The sequence below is a fragment of the Cupressus sempervirens genome, chromosome 8 (genome assembly GCF_028749045.1).
Source record: "Cupressus sempervirens isolate cs-2001-9-10 chromosome 8, ASM2874904v1, whole genome shotgun sequence".
In the NCBI taxonomy this organism is placed as follows: domain Eukaryota; kingdom Viridiplantae; phylum Streptophyta; class Pinopsida; order Cupressales; family Cupressaceae; genus Cupressus; species Cupressus sempervirens.
The window spans coordinates 306063809-306081819 of NC_143125.1; the positions used below are offsets into that span (position 1 = coordinate 306063809).

The 18011-nt window shown below is 34.5% G+C and overlaps 1 protein-coding gene across 5 annotated transcripts in view; it reads right to left on the reverse strand.

Moving 5' to 3' along the window:
• Positions 1-2152: 2152 nt before the first annotated feature.
• LOC149542624 (THUMP domain-containing protein) overlaps positions 2153-18011 on the reverse strand; it is a 153965-nt gene continuing 138106 nt past the window's right edge. For 2 of the 5 annotated variants that reach the window (XR_016355486.1, XR_016355489.1), the window contains 2 exons: positions 4072-4581; positions 2153-2701 (listed from right to left, as the gene is read on the reverse strand). Coding sequence is in view for 1 of the 5 variants with exons in the window: in XM_089797510.1 (XP_089653636.1) it covers positions 2615-2701 (87 nt within the window). In the remaining 4 variants the exon portion in view is untranslated. Of the gene's footprint in view, positions 2702-4071; positions 4582-6109; positions 6856-6946; positions 7340-18011 lie in introns of those variants that run through there. The other 3 variants (XR_016355487.1, XM_089797510.1, XR_016355488.1) reach the window with 2 other exon arrangements.

The following is an 18011-nucleotide window of genomic DNA, read 5'->3' on the forward strand; positions in this document are numbered from 1 at the left end:
ACATATGCAAAATAAATGTTAAAGAAATTTCATATGGAAGATTGTAAGCCTATGGGAACACCAATGATAACAAAATGTAAACTTACTAAAAATGATGATTCTCCTGATGTTGATCAAACTACTTATAGATCCATGATTGGTAGTTTACTATATCTCATAGCTTCAAGGCCTGATATCATGCATCTTGTATGTTTGGTTGCAAGATTTCAATCTTCACCTAAAGAACCTCATGTTATGGCAGCTAAAAGAATTTTCAAATATATTTAGGGACTACTTTGGATTATGGGATTTGGTATCCTTAACATGATTATTTCATATTTGTTGCTTGTACTGACTTAGATTGGGCGAGTTGTCTAGATGAAAGAAAAAATACTTCAGGAGTACTATTTTTCTTGGGTAACAGGCTAGTGTGTTGTCATAGTAAGAAGCAAGAATCTACTATACTTTCTACTGTAGAGGCTGAATATATAGCTGCATGTTTTTGTTGTCAACAAGTTCTTTGGATGGTTCAAACTTTATCAGATATGCAAGTAATAGTGTCTAAACCAGTTCCTATCTATTGTGATAATCGGAATGCAGTCGATATTTCTAAGAATCCAATTATGCATTCACACACCAAGCACATTGATGTTTATTATCATTTCATAAGGGAACATGTCTTGAATGGTAATGTTAAATTAGAATTTGTTCAGTCTTCAAATCAGTTGGCTAATGTATTTACAAAACATCTCTTAAGAGCCATATGTGAAGGTTTACGAACAAGATTGGAGGTTTTATCCGTCTCTTCTCTTGCATAAGTTCATAAATGAGTGATAGGTTTCAAGGGGGACATATTTTGCTCATCCTTTTGTTACACTAAAACCTTGGTATATCTCCTTTGTCATTGATGTCAAAGGGGCATAAAATTGAAGATGAAGATGTCTCTATGATGGAGGTACAGGTACAAGTACACATGGATATATAGGAACAGATACAGGATATACAGGTACACATGATTATCTAGGTGGAAGTTGGTATTGACATCAATGCTAAAGGGGGAGTATGTTGAACCTTTGGTATTTGGTCTTTGATTATTGACATTGATGTCAACAATGCAATTATAATGAGCATATGGGATGGTTAACATCATGTAATTATCTTATTTGATGTCTATCAATATTGTTCAAAACATATTCAAGACAAACACTTAAGTGTTATACAATTAACACTTAATGTTCACATTGATTAAGAAAACGGTTATAAAAAAAATAGTTTTGGTCTATTAGAATCTCAACAGGGTTTTTTATCAGTTAGACCCCAACAATCATACCTTTATGGAAAGTTCTAAGTTAGATAAAATGGAATTTTGTTAGTTTTTGCATAAGATGCGTATGGAAAGAGAAAAAGTTTGTTTATCATAAGAAGTTACCAAATTGTTATGACAGTTTTAGCAATATATATATGACAATCAAAATTTGTACCATATAAGAATTGCAAGCAGCCCCACTTGCCATTGACTACGGCAGGTACTCATCATTATATGCACTGGTGCAGAAAAGATACTGCCTCCAATTATTTCAAAGTGCTAGACATTTTGAGCACTGCATAAGACAATATCTTGGCATCATGCAACTTTTTGGGTCAAACATCACAAATATAGCCTATTGGTGAACAAGCTAAAAATTGAACTAAAAAGGAGTTTAAAAGGACTGACAATTGTCCCCAATACCTATAGCAAACCATCACAAACACAATGGTATCAAAAAACATTTACTTTTGAGATAAAAATATGGAAACCAACAGCTCAAAAATGACAACATATTGGCAACCCTAAATCAAAATCCCAATCCTTCTGGTAAATGATTGAAATATATATTAGTCAAGTGTGTTAATTTTTTCTGTTTTCAGCATTCAATAAATTATTGTGCTTTCTGGTTTGGTTCCAGAAATGAAAAATTATTTTCTGCATTTGTTTATATTACATTTCAAGTATTAACGAACTAGACAGCTGTCATATGATTCAACTAAACAAAAGAATATTCACTTAGAAACAATCTCTAAAGGAATTCTATGGCAAGAGAAAATTAAAAACTACAAGAGATAATAAAGAAATATTGTCACACAATTACTTTGCATCATTCCAAGATTTTTAAATATTTTAACAGATAAAATCTCTTGAAACAGTAGTCTATTTGATATTAATAAAAGAGTAAAACAAATTTAATATACTCAAACAAAAATGTTGCAGTAAACCAGCAGCCATATCCTCCTGAAACCACTCAACAGTGACTGCGCATGTGAGGTACCCCACATGTTATATGCCTATAAATATATTGGGTCAGATCATGCAACAAAAACAATTTATCTGAATTCCTGCCGCAGTGGAGGTAAAACATGTCATTAGAACTAGGGCGGTCTGGTACACCGCCAAAACTCCTTTTAATATGTTGATTTGAAAGCAAATGGCAAGGAAATCTGGCAATGAGTCACAATGAGAAACAACATGCATATTTCCCATGCGTATGCCTTTTAGCTATTAACAAGACCTGAACTCAGCAAGATTACATCATCTGATGATAAAAAGCAAAGTGGCAACAATTGCTCTCAAACCAGCTCAACTCTCAGAGATAGCATGTCAATATGGTTTGAAGCCAGTTAATTGTCGCAGATTATACTTGGAAAGTTCTTTAAACTTGTGCACAATTCCAATCATACAGTTTGTCTGCTCGCCAAAAACAGATCAGATGAGATTTCAAGAATAAATATATATATTACAGCTAATAAATTAACAAAAATACAAATAATCAACAAGGCTTCTTCATTTGCTTATAACAGGCAGAGCATGGAATGATGTGGACAGAGAGATCAAACGTACACTGTTTATTTCTCCCATAAAAAAGTGCACAACAAAAAAGGAAAATACACTCACTTGCAATATCCAAGGCAAATAAATACAATCATAATCCAACAGCTGGTTTCAATAATTGTGAGAGCTATGGATGTGGCTTGGCTGCGATACCTTAGAAAGAAGGTGGAGGTGGGGGCAAGTCAAACATAGGGGTGCCAAAAGACATCTGATTATGATGTGTCCTATGAAGGATGTTTACTTTGTGGGAAGCATGCATTATTACAAATTAATTAGTGTCACACACACAGACCATTTTCTCCTCAATTTGACTCAAGGCTCATGCTACCGAGGAGAGGATCTATCTGTTTAACATCACACTGTGCTGAGGTACAAACCTTATAGCCTGAAGTAAAATGTTTAAGAGTTTTCTCAAACACTGTTTGTTTCATATGAGAAGTCCCTTAGTAATTACTATTGCTGACCCTGCACAATGTTTTTAACTTTTTAAGATGCATTAGTCCTCACTGCCATTTACCTCTTTCTTCATTGTGATACATGATGTCATGTCAAAAATTAGAAAATTAACTTTGTCCTCAACTGAAGATTCTCTGTCTAGGTGTCAAGATTTGGTGATGAATTATCCATATGCATTGCTAATGTGGCAAATACTTCCAAAGCTGCACTATGTTCGAGAACTATTTCTTCAGTCTTATCTAACAGGGAACAACCATTAAAATTATGAAAAACAGAAAACCCTCTTGAAAACAAAATTTCTTATCAAAACCATCCTCAACTTTGCCAAACATAAAGAAGCAGCCACCCAAAATACAGTAACACATCTGAATATACTAAGGGTGGAATAAGATTTGGAAGAAAAGAATAAATTTCTAGAGTAAGATTTTTTGTTTCTTCATCAAAAATTGACTAATATTTTTCATCAGTACTACTTATATGAAGTGTTGATCTTGAAGTTCAAAACTCCTTTGATTGATAACGTTTGCAGGCCCTCAAACAACTGTTCAAAATAAGATTAGAAGCTACTAGACTTGTCTTCTCTTATGCAATCCCCCTCTTATAGTTAATTCTCAAAGAAAATATGCAATGCTTTTGCAACATCAAGTTCCATCAGTAAACCTCCTTCAGCCTCAAAGAACATTTACAAAGTGAGCAAGATTTCCAATTCTAGTGGATACTCTCAAACACATGTTATCATTCAATCTACGATTTTAAGAAACACTTCTTACCTCATCTGATTTATTTTTGGCATATGACACCACAAAGTGATGCAGGAGCATCCTGGGTTTCTTTGTAATCCTGCACATTAGTTCATTCTGCCTGGTTCCAATTGGGCCAACTTTGCTCACATTTAATTTTGGTATAGTTAATTATATTTGATGAGGGCCGACTTGTGGTTTCTCTATGTTCTAGAATTATCCGTAAGCCATTTTGGCAAGTATAAGTAGGGTGTTTAGGTTTAGGGTTAGGGTAGATTTTTGAGTAAGAGTTCAAAAGAAAAGAGATATGTGGATTTAAAAAGCTGATTTGGAGATCTGGAAGTTGTACATTTGTAATTGGCCGTAACCCAGAAGGCCTTACAGCTGGGCATGTATGCTGAATATTTGATGAATCAATAAATATATCCTTGTTCTCTCTTTCCTTGGCTCTGTTCTTCGTGTTTGCTTCCATTGTGTTAACTCTTGCAGGGTGGTTTGAATAGCTGGGTGTGCCTTTGGCCCTAGTTATTCATCCCTTGCCTGCATCAAAAAGCCGCCATCGAACTCATCTAAGCACATTCATAACTATCCATAAATCCTCAAATTTCATTTAAAACTATCAATATCTATGTGAATCTTTGCATCTCTAGCCAATTTCCTCCAATGTTGATTAGTTTCATAAAACATGTAATACGCATGTATTAAAAGAATAATATTTGATACCTGCCTTGTTAGTGAAGTAGGCACATGAGAAAGATCATTAACACAATTGATAAATGAGTATTTTATACCTAGAGAAGACGGATATTGCTTAAGTGGTGAGACATTTAAAGGAACTAGAGACCTAATTTTCTCTTTTGCACCTCTTGCAAAGTGATTGTATGATTCTCCACCTCAATAGTATATTCTTGAGCATTCTGCAATACTGTAGCATTTTCTTGCTGAGGGTTGCAAAATGATTGAATCCAATAACAAACTCTCTCGTTCAGTCGCCTTCATTTTTCTTGGGCTTTCAGAGTTGCACAAACAAGATATGACTTTCATCAGCCAGCATTATATTGCAAGAAAATTCTTGTTCATTGACTCCAAACTCATGACTAAACCAATACGAAGGTTGTCAAACTAATCAGATGCTACAACTAGTAAGCTTTCCATGAATAAGCTAATTAAACATCTTCATGTGCTACACTAAGAATTCCACATACAATGGTGAAGGCTGAAATATGCTCATCAAGATACGAATTTTCATCACCACAGAACTTAGGTAATTCTTCCTTGACCCACAACAAAGCTCGCGATTTCCCGTCAATGCCCATGGGCCACTCCGATTACCCCAAAGGCATTAGTACAGTTGGACAATTGTTGCTGATGTGGTCACCCTTCTAATCAACCATTGAGTGTAAGAATTTTTCTTCTAAAACCAAAAAAATATTTGTTTACTTTGAAACATTTGTGCAAAAATGCGAATTTGTGACAGATAAAAGATGGTAGTCTTATGTCAATCCTGATTGGAGTCACCATAATTTATTAGCATGCTGCATTTTCAATTGCACCTCTCAGAGAAAAACAAACCAAGACAAGTGTGCTATAGAACTATTCTTGAAATTAAAAAGTGAAGCTCCATATAGAATAAAAATTAAATTACTATGAACAATATGTACTTCCAATTTATATGTTTTTGGGCAATTTCATGTTCAAGTTAAATCAAATTTAATGGTGCAACTTTTGAGATTTGCCTAGGGTAAAATGTTGAGTTCTATCAACACAAGGTAAGGGATTTTATGTTTTTTTTTATTAAATCCTAAAATTCGACACCTGCTATTCAACTAAAATACATAAACATGAACAAAATTACAAGTTTTATGTAGGAGTTGGTACAAAACAACAATATACACCTTCAAGCTAACCTGCAATAAAAAGCTTGCAAATTCACTAGAACAATTTACCACCCCTCTAACACACATAACAAGACATCTCAATAACAGTCATAAGAAAGATTGATGTAATTAATTTCATTGAATAAACAAATTTATTTATTTTTGAACTCTAACTAAAATACTCAATCAAATAGCAACTTCGGCAATATGCGAACATAAGAATCACTGTTATCAATCTAAGAGCAAATGATACTAATTCACACTATCTACAAAGCTGTTGCATGAAAAAATAGCTAAACTTGAGCTATGACTGCTTGCAATATGTGCAAACTTAATTACAAATTATCGTGCTTGCTAATTCTAATATTACATGCAACTGTGAATTCAACTAATGATCATAATTATTACAAATTCTTCCTTAATGTTCACATCTCTTGCACGATGAGATAGAAAATCTAAAAATAGAAAACTTGAAGATGTAAATAGAAAGCACTAAAAGTGGCAAGAAACTACAAATAGCAAACTCAAAAGATGATCCTCTTCAAAGAAAGATGACAAGCTGTTTTTAGTGTCGTCTAAAAATAGATTTTTCTAGAAGGTGACTAGATGGTTCTAATTCTAATGATACCATCCTTTATGCTGAAGTCTACTGTCTGTCTAATGAATCTTTGAAAAAATCTTGACACTTCCATTGTTGATGAAGTTTGATAAACCCTCAAGATTTTGATAGTTTGATCACTCAATGAGCACCCTGCTTGAAACTAATCATCCTCTTGTTCATCCTCATTGAAATCCACGACTTTTAAACACAATCGTATTTGCACAGAGTCTTGAAAATCACAACTCTGAATACCATCCTTTGTCTCTTGCCTTCATGAACAATCCCATCTACCTAGATCTACAATCTTCCAAACACTCGATTGCCTTGAATTTCTGGCTGAAAATGAAAACCATTTTCAATAAAGGATATAGGAATCAAATCCAACAAAATCAATTCATTAAGAATGATGAAAAGTGTTGAACCTTACAATTTTTTATGCTACCATGTTCATGTCCCGGTCAAAAGTTCAAGTTGAAGCATTAAAATCCAGCTAAGTATAGAGTATTTGAGGTCATTCTGCTTTCAGTGTTCCTTGTGCCTTTTTCTTAGCAGCCCTGAAACACTGCCTGATCCCTTCAAAAAGTGGCTAAGTGTCAATGGCATCAATCTTTTAGGTTCTCATGGTTTCCTTTCCCTTCATCCATGTTTGGCATGCTCCCAGTCCACTACATCCTTCTGATCTCCAAACCACGCCAGAGGCTTTGTAAAAACACTGAAGTCTTCAGTTCTTTAGGATTTTGATGCTACTCTTTCCCAGATACCACCTTGGCATGTGGTATGTATTCTTCCTAAATCCCAATATCCAACTCATCCCCTTTGCCTGTTAAACATTTCCCTGAGTCAAGTGTTCAGGTTGAAAAGCCAAAAATTTGTTTAAGTGTGAAGGTTTCCAAGATTCATTTATTAAACAATATTTTTGAAATTTGAAAGAAACTGAGCAAAAATCAAAGAAGTTACTAGAAGTCGGAGTTTCCAAGTGTTCCAGGAACATCCAATGATTCCCATTCCTAGTTAAAGCCTCGTCAATTATTTCGACTAAATTCTATTGAAGGCTTCCAAAGGTCTTAAAGTTTTCTTAACCCAGAGAGGTTCTTGGTAACACCATAGGCACTGGCAGTTTTTTTTTAAAAAACAAGGAGCTTGAACGCCATTGTCCCTAATAGTGTCAGAACTCCCAACATGGCAGAATTGGTGGAGGTTCTTGATGAGGTTGGAAACCTTAACTGCTGTGACAGATTGCTAATTCTGTTTAGGGTGAAATCCCCAACAAAGTGAAGCAAAAGAAATGCCCAAACATTTTAGAAGGTAAACTTAGTTTCTATTTGGATAGGAGCCTTTCATAAGTAGGAACAGATCATGGTTCCCATCTCAATGGGATCGACAAGGAGGTGGAGGTGACTGAGAAAGCTGACTAAGTTTCGTCTTGAGCGAATTAGGCTAGGATCAGAGGAAAATAGAATGCATTCAGTGAAAAGGTAAAAGGAAGTTAAGTGGATAGACAAAGAATTCAAAGGCTCCAGGTGTTTCCAGAACACCTGGATCCCCCAATTGCTCTTTGTTCCTACTCAATGCCCTGATTGTGTTCCTGATTGATTGTGAACCCTGGATGAAGCCTCCGGAGCATAGCTAATTGCTGACTAAGGCATAAGACACACCATTTTTTTATTTATACACCAGCAAAGAGATGTAATTGAAAATCAGTTACAGGTAAAGCTAAAATTGTGAACATGCCAATTTTATTGCAAAAGAAAAGCAGCGGTCTAATAAACGCTCCCAGTTGTTATGTCTAGTTGCACAGAAGCAGAAAAGTTTGTCGGGTGCAGGGGTCAAGTGTCACCTCCTCAGGGACATGTAAACTCATTCTTCACCTTCAGAAGAGGATTTATAATCATTTGTGAAGGGTCTGAATGAGGCATGAGCGGTCCCGACATAAAACTTTCTGGCCCTGGAAGAACTTTGTGGGTGGAAAGTGCACAATAACATTGTTTATGAAACATGAATGCACTACTATTTTATTATGTATATCTGTGCGCATGTGTGTCTGCATGCATCTGCGTCTGCGTCTGTGTCTGCGCGTGTGCGTGTGTGTGTGTGTGAATTCATGCTAGTCTGTGAAATTGTCTCTATCCTGCAACATAAACAATTTCTTTGAATAAAGCAATCAACCATTGTGGTGTCCTTTATTGCTCACTTGCAGTAATGAACTATATCCAGTGTTCAAATTCATTGGAGTGGTGTAATGTCTCTCGTGCAAAATAATTATAATATTTGCACTATAGCTGGATCTCTAAATAAAATTGTATGATCCAATCATTAGCAGGTGATGCTGTTGTAATGCAATAACATTTGATTAGAATGACCACCAGAAATGTTTAGCATTTGAGAAAATGATACATATGATTTTGCCTATGTGGCCCTTACTCGGCATCAGTCTGGTTTTGCACATCTCACCAACCATAAAACAATGAAACATCCTTAATGACAATTTTCAAAGCCAGCTCATAATTTATTTCTAATCATTCATTGTAGAGTACTGCAATTAAAATAGATCACAGGGAAACGTGATAAGAGCCAATTATGTCTAATTTTATACCATCATTTAATCCATTTCATGTACCATCATATTCACTTCCATATTATATCTCCATTCTATTTAATTCTATTTTACTATTTTATGTTGCATATGATTAAATATCGGTAAGTAGTATTTAATATGGTTTTGAGATAAAAATATGGAAATTAACTATGATTGTTTTTACTAATTAGAATTATTATTCTATGTTGTGGAACATCTATCTTCCAAAATACTTGTTTGTGGATACAGATCTTCCTGTCGCATATTTTACAGGAACTGCCTGTCACCTATTTTACAAAAACTTCGTATCGCCTATTTTATAGGAACTTCCTGCTGCAGCTTGGGCACAAGTTGATTTGTATGAAAACAGCTATATATGTGATAATCATTGACTCGTAATCTTATTTCTACCTTCAGATCTTATATTGCCAGCTACAAGCAAAGAAATTCATGTCTCATTTCATAGTTATTTGAAATATGCCTATTTCAATTTGATATTATAATGGGTTGTTTCAGATTTATGGAGATCTGCCGCATAAGGAGAAGAATTGGCAGTAGGACATTACCTATTTTGACTGCTGTTATAACGTATACATTTTTAATATATAGTCAGCCATATAAAGATAAACAAAAATACTTTCTCATTGGAAGGTATAACAAAGCTTGTTTTTAATATGTGATTTGTGGCTGCATGTATTTGTTGGTTGCATATCTCAACAAATTGTCTATTATTGACAATATTTTTTATTGCTTGAGATTGTATATATACAACACTTTAATGTCGGGGAGATATATCAAATTAAAAGTTAAGCTTTTGTACGCAGATTTTCCCGTAGCAGAATTATGCATAAACTTTATATTATTTATGGATGAATAAAACGTCATTATTCTGATCACAGCAGAGTAGAAAGTAATTTGTGCTCCATCACCAAGCATACTGAGGAGGCAAGATCCACTTCTCAGTATGGCTGGTGGTTTGTTTTAGATTATATGTGTGTTTTTATTTTTTATTTTGATTTGATTTTAAAAATAGAATTATTATATTAGTTTATATATTTTATTTTATTTTATTGTGAATAGTTATCATTGATTCATATTTGCTTTAGATTTAGTGTGTGTTTTTATTCTTGTCTGTACCTATTTTAATTTGTTTTCATAAATAATTATTGTAATAGTTTATTAATTTTAATTTATGCAATCGTGAATAATTATCGTTTATTCATGTATTTATTTTAGATTTAATTGTGAATTCAGATTTGTGTGGTTTATTATTTATTTCTTGCAATATTATATTCTGGATTAAATTTTCATGCTTTCTAGTTTTTTAGAATAGTCAGTTTATTTCTAAGAGTAGTGAATTTAGCTCATGTCGCCAAGAAGTGACACTTCATGTTGTCAGTTTTGTTTTGGTTTGTTGTAAGTTTATTTATGTGTATTCTAGCTGCATTTATCCTCACTTGGCATGCTATCTTCATCACTATTACATCCCAATTTTTGCCTAATTTTAAATTGATTATATAGCCGTTGAGTTTTCGTGAAGTCAGTCGACTATTAAAATTACTTATGATCACGTGAAATGGTAAGATGGTTAATTGTTAGGATTTCATGTGAAGATGACATGTTAGTTATTCATTATAATGTTATTATATTGTTATTTAGAAATATTGGAAAGATGGTTATTCATTCATCAGAAGTGAAATGGTAATTAGTCGTTATGATGTTTTATGATCAATAATTTGTTATAATAATTATGATTGTTTAAGGAATATGATATTATCGAGAAGAATTTCTTCTTCCAGGAGCACGTCGAAGGGGGGGAAAAATGCCAAGAAAGGAATTGGGCAAGCGACACCACTTACCTACGAGTCAACATGTATGAATTCTAACCACTAAAGCTAAGGGGTAAAACAGCTAGGCAAGAAACAATATACTAGATATACTAGGGACTACCATGAGCTACTCGGTCAATAAATATGCATTATTAAAGATCACTGAAAATTTAATTAAAATATGTTACCTTATGAATTTGATGATTTCAGAGCTTCATGTGATATTGTCATGCCTGAGTACACTAATATCGTATTATCTACGTATGCTTATATGTATGTATGTATGTATGAATGTGTGTATGAATTAGACGTATGTATACGTCCACATGATATAAGATGTATGTGTTAAATACATTGTGAAAATGTCATGCATATAAGACGTATGCGTTAAATACGTTGATAAAATATCGCATGCATGCACACACACGCACACGTTAAATACGTTGATAAAATATCGCATGAATGCACACGTGCGCGCGCACACACATACACAAGTATAGGTAGGCAGTGTATGATATTATTATACTACGGTAAATAGCATGGGTTAATATTATTCCTTGGCAATAGTTTATCTTTCATCTTGAGCAGCTATATTTCTATAATGTTTTCCATCGGCCTTATATAATTTTGTTTAGGTGGCCACATTAATATTTATTTTATTTGCCACATTAAACCAATGGTCGTGTCCCTTGTAACTCCTTGCCGCCTTTGCAAATCTTTCTCGTAACTGAGCATGCAGTCGAGAAGGCTAAGTTATGATACGAAAGCTCATTCTGATATAACATTTGGTGGAAACCACACCACCGTGTGCAAAACCATTTCTTTCTTTCGCTCTCATTCTTGCGTCAAAATCATCCCTGCAAGTTATACGCACCTTCTACAAGTGATTCAATTCAGCTTAATCAATATTGCAGTGCCTAATCAGAGCGGTAGTAGCTGATCGTGCATCCTTCCTTCCATAGCCTTCGACATTTGGGTAACCCGAGTATCAATCAAATTGTTCAAACCGTGCAAGAACGACCACCATCTAGGTCATGATATGATCACTGTAGCTTATGTCTATATTTCAAAAGATATAACGAGGCATAACTGAAGCCACTTATCAAATGTTGATTAGAATTGACCATGATATGAACTGATGTTCTCTCCTTATGCACACATCGTAAAAATAATTTAGAACTATGGCATTTTCTCATTTATGAAATTCTCTCTCCAAGATCATGAAAGTTGGAGTGCAACTTGTACAAGGATATTTGAATATATATTTCCTAAGATAAGAAATAGCACCTTGTGAATCAAGAATAGTATTTATTTTAAATTCAATTACCTTTTTATAATGCCAGTGCCAAAATGGCAGATGCATTGGTTGTGCATGAAATGCATTAACATTCAACTATCTTTTATTACATCAACGCCAGAAAGGCAAATGTATTGTCTGTGCAAATAAATGATTTAGCATTTAGTTATCTTTTATTATATCAACACCAAAATGGCAAATGTATTGTCTATGCATATAAATGTTTTAATATTCAGACTTCTTTTATAAATGCCAAGGCCAATTCGGCAAAAACATTGGCTGTGATTACAAATGTTCATACATCCACCCAATGAATCATCCAGGAAGACCAGCATGGTCAAGATGAAGGGTGTAGATTGCCAATCATTGAACTATGGTTTATTCCTACATGATAAAAGAAAAGAACCATCAATAACTCAAGCAAGTAATTATGATTTGTTTAAAACACGTGTCATCTCATGATAGTCCTTAGTGTAGTCTTGTTGTAAAGTTGAGCAGTGGGTGATCGGGCATAGTGCCCTCACAAATCCTTGGCCAAGGTAGGTTATGGCATGCTTGTTGTTGTGATCACTAGAGGTCATGGTGCTAACAGTTAGCAGATAGGTATATTGAAGGTATCCTAAGCCTAGCTGGTTGTTTAGCCGATGCTCTAACACCAAGATGCTCAATGGCTAGACAGTGGTGCCCCAAGCCTAATTCCTAGGGTAAGGGGGGCCTTTCTCGGTAGAGATTGTGGGTATACTTAAGGGCCTATGGTTGGAAGGTTAAGCCCAATGGCACTGCTTCTCCTCTCTTCGGTAGCCAATGCTTGCACAACTCAAGGTCAAAGTCTTTATGCAAACATCTAAAATTTGGGTACTTTACTTTATATTTATGCTCTACATTTTCGGTTAAGTATCATAGTTAGATGAAATGGTTAGTTTCTCTTTATTTGGATTAAAGCGATTAGTTCAGTGAATTCTTTACTTGCTTATGTATAAATGGAAAGGAAAATGATATCCATGCATATGTAGTTATAACTGTCTTTCATGTTACATTGAAAAGAAATATTATTTTTAGATATTCCCAATTCATTTATTTAGTATGAATTTTTAGCATGTTAAAATCCCTTGAGCAGACAACCACTATACCTTTCATTAGTCTACGACCCAGATTGATATTAAATACAAGATGAAATAGCTCGTGAATTTTATAAGTTATTATTAATATTAAAATCGCAGTTTGTCCCTACATTTTTGGCATCGTTGTCGGGGAAAGGTATTAAAGGCGTGAAGTTGTAGTGAGCCAAGTTAGGAATTGCATTTACTTTAACGGCAAATATTCGCCAATTGGCACATTTTGCTCATTGACCAACATTGGTCTGGTGAATTTTTTCCACGTGATACGTGTCACCCCAACTTTACCAAAAATAGGTCACACCCCCAAGCCCATCGTCTCTCCTTTTCACACAATATAGCCAATCAAAAATATTTTTTGCACACGACAAATTAAACAGATTCGCCTATGATTTCCAAAGGGAATTTTTTGGACAACATCAATTCGCTCATGGTTTTAAAAAAAAAAAATTTAGGATGGATGACATTCGCCCCACAAATATGTGGATGCGTGTCACACAATAATTCAATTTCGCCAACTACATTATGCATGACCATGTATTGGATGGACCATAATCACCTTGGAAATTAGATAAGACGTGTTTTTATTATGTGGGCTTCACCGAATATTTTGTATACGCTATGATATTCTCGTGGAATTCGCCAAAAAGGATTGGTATAAATACTTTCATAGATCAGGAGGTTATCTCCATTCCAATCGAGAGCGAAGTCTCAATTTCTCAAACAGTCGAGAGCATTGGCAAGGCGACAACTGCAATTTAGGCAAAGGTGAGTAACTCAGACCCCTATCTATCTAGACTCTACAATTTTAGTTCGTTCTTATTTAGTAGGTACAAATTAGACTATTAGTGGTCAGTTATCAACTAGGACTAGTGACTACTGAGTCATCCAATAACCAGGGAGACCTAGGACACCTATATTTTATAGTGTAGGTCGTACAGCCAATGAATCCTATTTGGATAAATATATGCAATAGTCAACTGTCACTTTTTCAACAAGTTGATTTTTTTGGCAGCCTATATTTCTTTGGAGAATCAGAGATGTCGAACATGAACAAGGGTAGGAGCCCTACATGTGGTGGAAGCCAAGAAAGGCTAGTCAAACACACTTGCACAACCCTGTCATCATATTTTAATGGCCAACATCAGGAAGCTACAACATCACAAGTATATTTACAAGATTCCCAATCACTGCCAATACCACTGGCACATATTGAAGAAGTTGACAAACTTGATATCTCTGATCACAATGAACTTGAAGAAGATCTTCAAGTAAATACTTAGAGTGGCCAAGTTCTTCGAGTCAATACCGAAAGTAGCCAAAACAATATAATTGACTTGGATGAGAATTTCATAGATGGTGATATTGATGGTGCACGACCAAGAAAGGGAAAAAAGAAATACAATGCAAAAAATAATGTGAAATCCAAAAAAGATCAAAATTGGGATCTATCGATCAGAAATTTTCAAATTGAATGGGCCTCAAAGTATCCATTCATTGAACTTGTGCACAATTCAATAGAAGGTGAGCCTCTGGCAAAATGCAGATGTATGATATGCACAAGGATAAATAAAATGGAAAAGAGGTTGCAGCTCAAAATTGACACTATAGAAAAGCATATAGGTAAAGTTTATGAGAAGAAAACCATAGATGGAGTGGAAAAATCAGTCACAAGATGGAAAACCAAGGAGGAATGTCAACATGTTCAGAATGCAGAACTCTTAGAATTTCAAGAAAAAATAAAGACAAAGCCTACTGAAGTTAAAGGCTTAATTGAATCTCTTCTTTGAAAAGCAATGGAAGTTGAAGAAATTGGTAAAGCTCTTCAATTAAGTGTTGTCTTCTATATTTTGGGCAAAGGGCGTGCCATGATAGACTACCCATCATTGAGTACTTTATTACACTTTCTCAAAGTTTGTTATTATCTGAGGAGTCACTGGTTAGTAAACAGTGGATGGGAATGGACAATTTGTCTTGCTGAGGTTAAAAAGGAAAATATCAGAGCAAAAATTAAAGAGTCAAATTTCTTGCATTAGTTTTAGATGGGGTGACAGTTATAGACAATACTTCCTCGGTATGCATGCATGTCTATATTGCACAATTTTGTCCACCAACCCAATCTACTAACTGTTGTTAAAATTAAGGATAATTCAACAACTGAAAACATATTTGAACTAGTAAAGAGTTTTCTAATTGAATATGGAGGTATAGATGAATATTACTAGTAAAGAGTTTTCTAATTGAATATGGGAAACCAAGGAGGAATGTCATCATGTTCAGAATGCAGAAATCTTAGACTTTCAGGAAAAAATAAAGACAACGCCTACTGAAGTTAAAGGCTCAATAGAATCTCTTCTTTGAAAAGCAATGGAAGTTGAAGAAATTGGTAAAGCTCTTCAGTTAAGTGTTGTCTTCTATATTTTGGGCAAAGGGTGTGCCATGACAGACTACCCATCATTGAGTGCTTTATTACAATTTTTGAAAGTTCGTTATTATCCGAGGAGTCACTGGTCAATAAACAATGGATGAGAATGGACAATTTGTCTTGCTGAGGTTAAAAAGGAAAATATCAAAGCAAAAATTAAAGAGTCAAATTTTCTTGCATTATTTTTAGATGGGGTGACAGTTATAGACAATACCTCCTCGATATGCATGCATGTCTATATTGTACACAATTTTTTCCACCAACCCAATCTACTAACTATTGTTAAAATGAAGGATAATTCAACAACTAAAAACATATTTGAACTAGTAAAGAGTTTTCTAATTGAATATCGAGGTATAGATGAAATGATGATTGTCCAAAAGTTGGTGTGTGTTGGAGCAAATAGAGCTTCAATAATGCAAGACCATGAGAATGGTCTTGTCACAAAGTTAAAAGATTTTCTTGCACCTTACATTGTTGGCATTCACTGCATGGCCCACAAAATGAATCTAACTTTTGGAATTATCACCAACTCTTCACAAATATACAAAGTTGAAGTTTTAATCAAAGAGATCTATATATACTTTTGTCAAAGTCCTAAACGATTCAGGGAATTTCAACAATTTGTTGAGGGACTAACTAATGGAAGAAAGCTTCTTAAGGATAATGATACCAGATAGATCTCTTTGGATGGACCAACTCATCGAGTTTTTTCTGAATATCCATCGTTGCTTGGTACAATGGAGTCAACTCACAACGATCGAGGTGGCCAACGGAAATATGGTGAGCTACTTGAAAGGTTAAGGAATGTAGAAACACTCCTAACGTTAGTAGTCATTCTCCCCTGCTAGAGGAAATGAGAAATATAATGAAGAAAATCAAGCAAAGATTTATGTATATTGCAGAATATAATACACTGCGCAAAATAACATGCAGAACCTTCGATAATTTCTATAGAAATCCAGATTCATTTTCTGTGGATGAAAAACTTTCGGAGTGGATGAGAATCACAGATTTGGATAATCCTAATAACTTTTAAAGATTGATGCAAAGGGAGAGTTATGTGTCAATATACAAGGTGCTCAGATACCAACGCACTACTATAGAAGGCTCGTGTCCACGAGAAAAGGAAAGAAACCCACGCAGCCAAAATTAATTGTTACAAAGGAAGTTTTAGAACCGATTGTCGTGTATGTAATTGATTCTGTGAAGGACGTTTCTTATAAGCTTTCAGAAATTAGAGAAAGATTGCCTCTACACAAATTACTTGAATCAATGTGTATTGTGTTTCCCAATTATTGGAGTTACAAAAGTCCAAAAGATTTTGAAGATAAGTTATTGGTTTTGATAGATCAATTTTGCAAAACCAAAAAAATCAATGGGGTAACTATAAATGGAATTTTAGATGAATCTTATTTGAGAGAGCAATCACGTCGTTTTGCAGAGACAATGAAGGAACAATGTGACCTTATGCAGAACTCCAGAGAAGAAGGATCGGTAACCAAAGTTTGGAGAAATCTCGCTCAAAGTAGAGTGTTGAGGGATTCAATATCAAAATATTTCAAGCTTGTTGAATTATGTTTGACCATGATATTGGGGTATGTGGAGGATGAGAGATTTTTCAGTGCTTTGGGGTTCTTCAAGTCAAAGGTAAGAAACAAACTAGACAAGACTTTGGAAAATTGCCTGAGGTTATATACATCCAAACATGAAGTCAATAATTTTCCTTACGAAAAGTCACTATAATTGTGGAGGAAGAAATGTCAAAGAAGAGGTTTGGGCAACATTTCAAACAATGAGATCACTAACTCAAGTAGTGGAATTGGTAGCATTGATGTTGAAGTTGAGGATCAGGCAAGAGGAGTTATGCAAACTAGAGAAAACATGGAGCATAATAAAGGACTGTTTGAACTTGATGGCGAGGAATCCGAAGATTCAGATGATGAGATGCAGTGGCAACTCTAACAAGGTATGATGTGTCAACTCTGAATTTATTACTTATTAGTAATTACTCTACATTCTGGATTCTAGACACTATTCTCTGAATCTCATCATGATTCATCTATCATGCATAATAAGTTACATCATATTCTAAATGTCTAATGTCAAACAAACTACTTTCTGGATTCTGGATACTATTCTTTGTATCTCATCGTCTATCATGCATAATAAGCTATATCATTTTCTAAATATTTAATGTCAAACAAACATGTACATTTTATGTTAGATGATGCCATCAATCATTCAACTT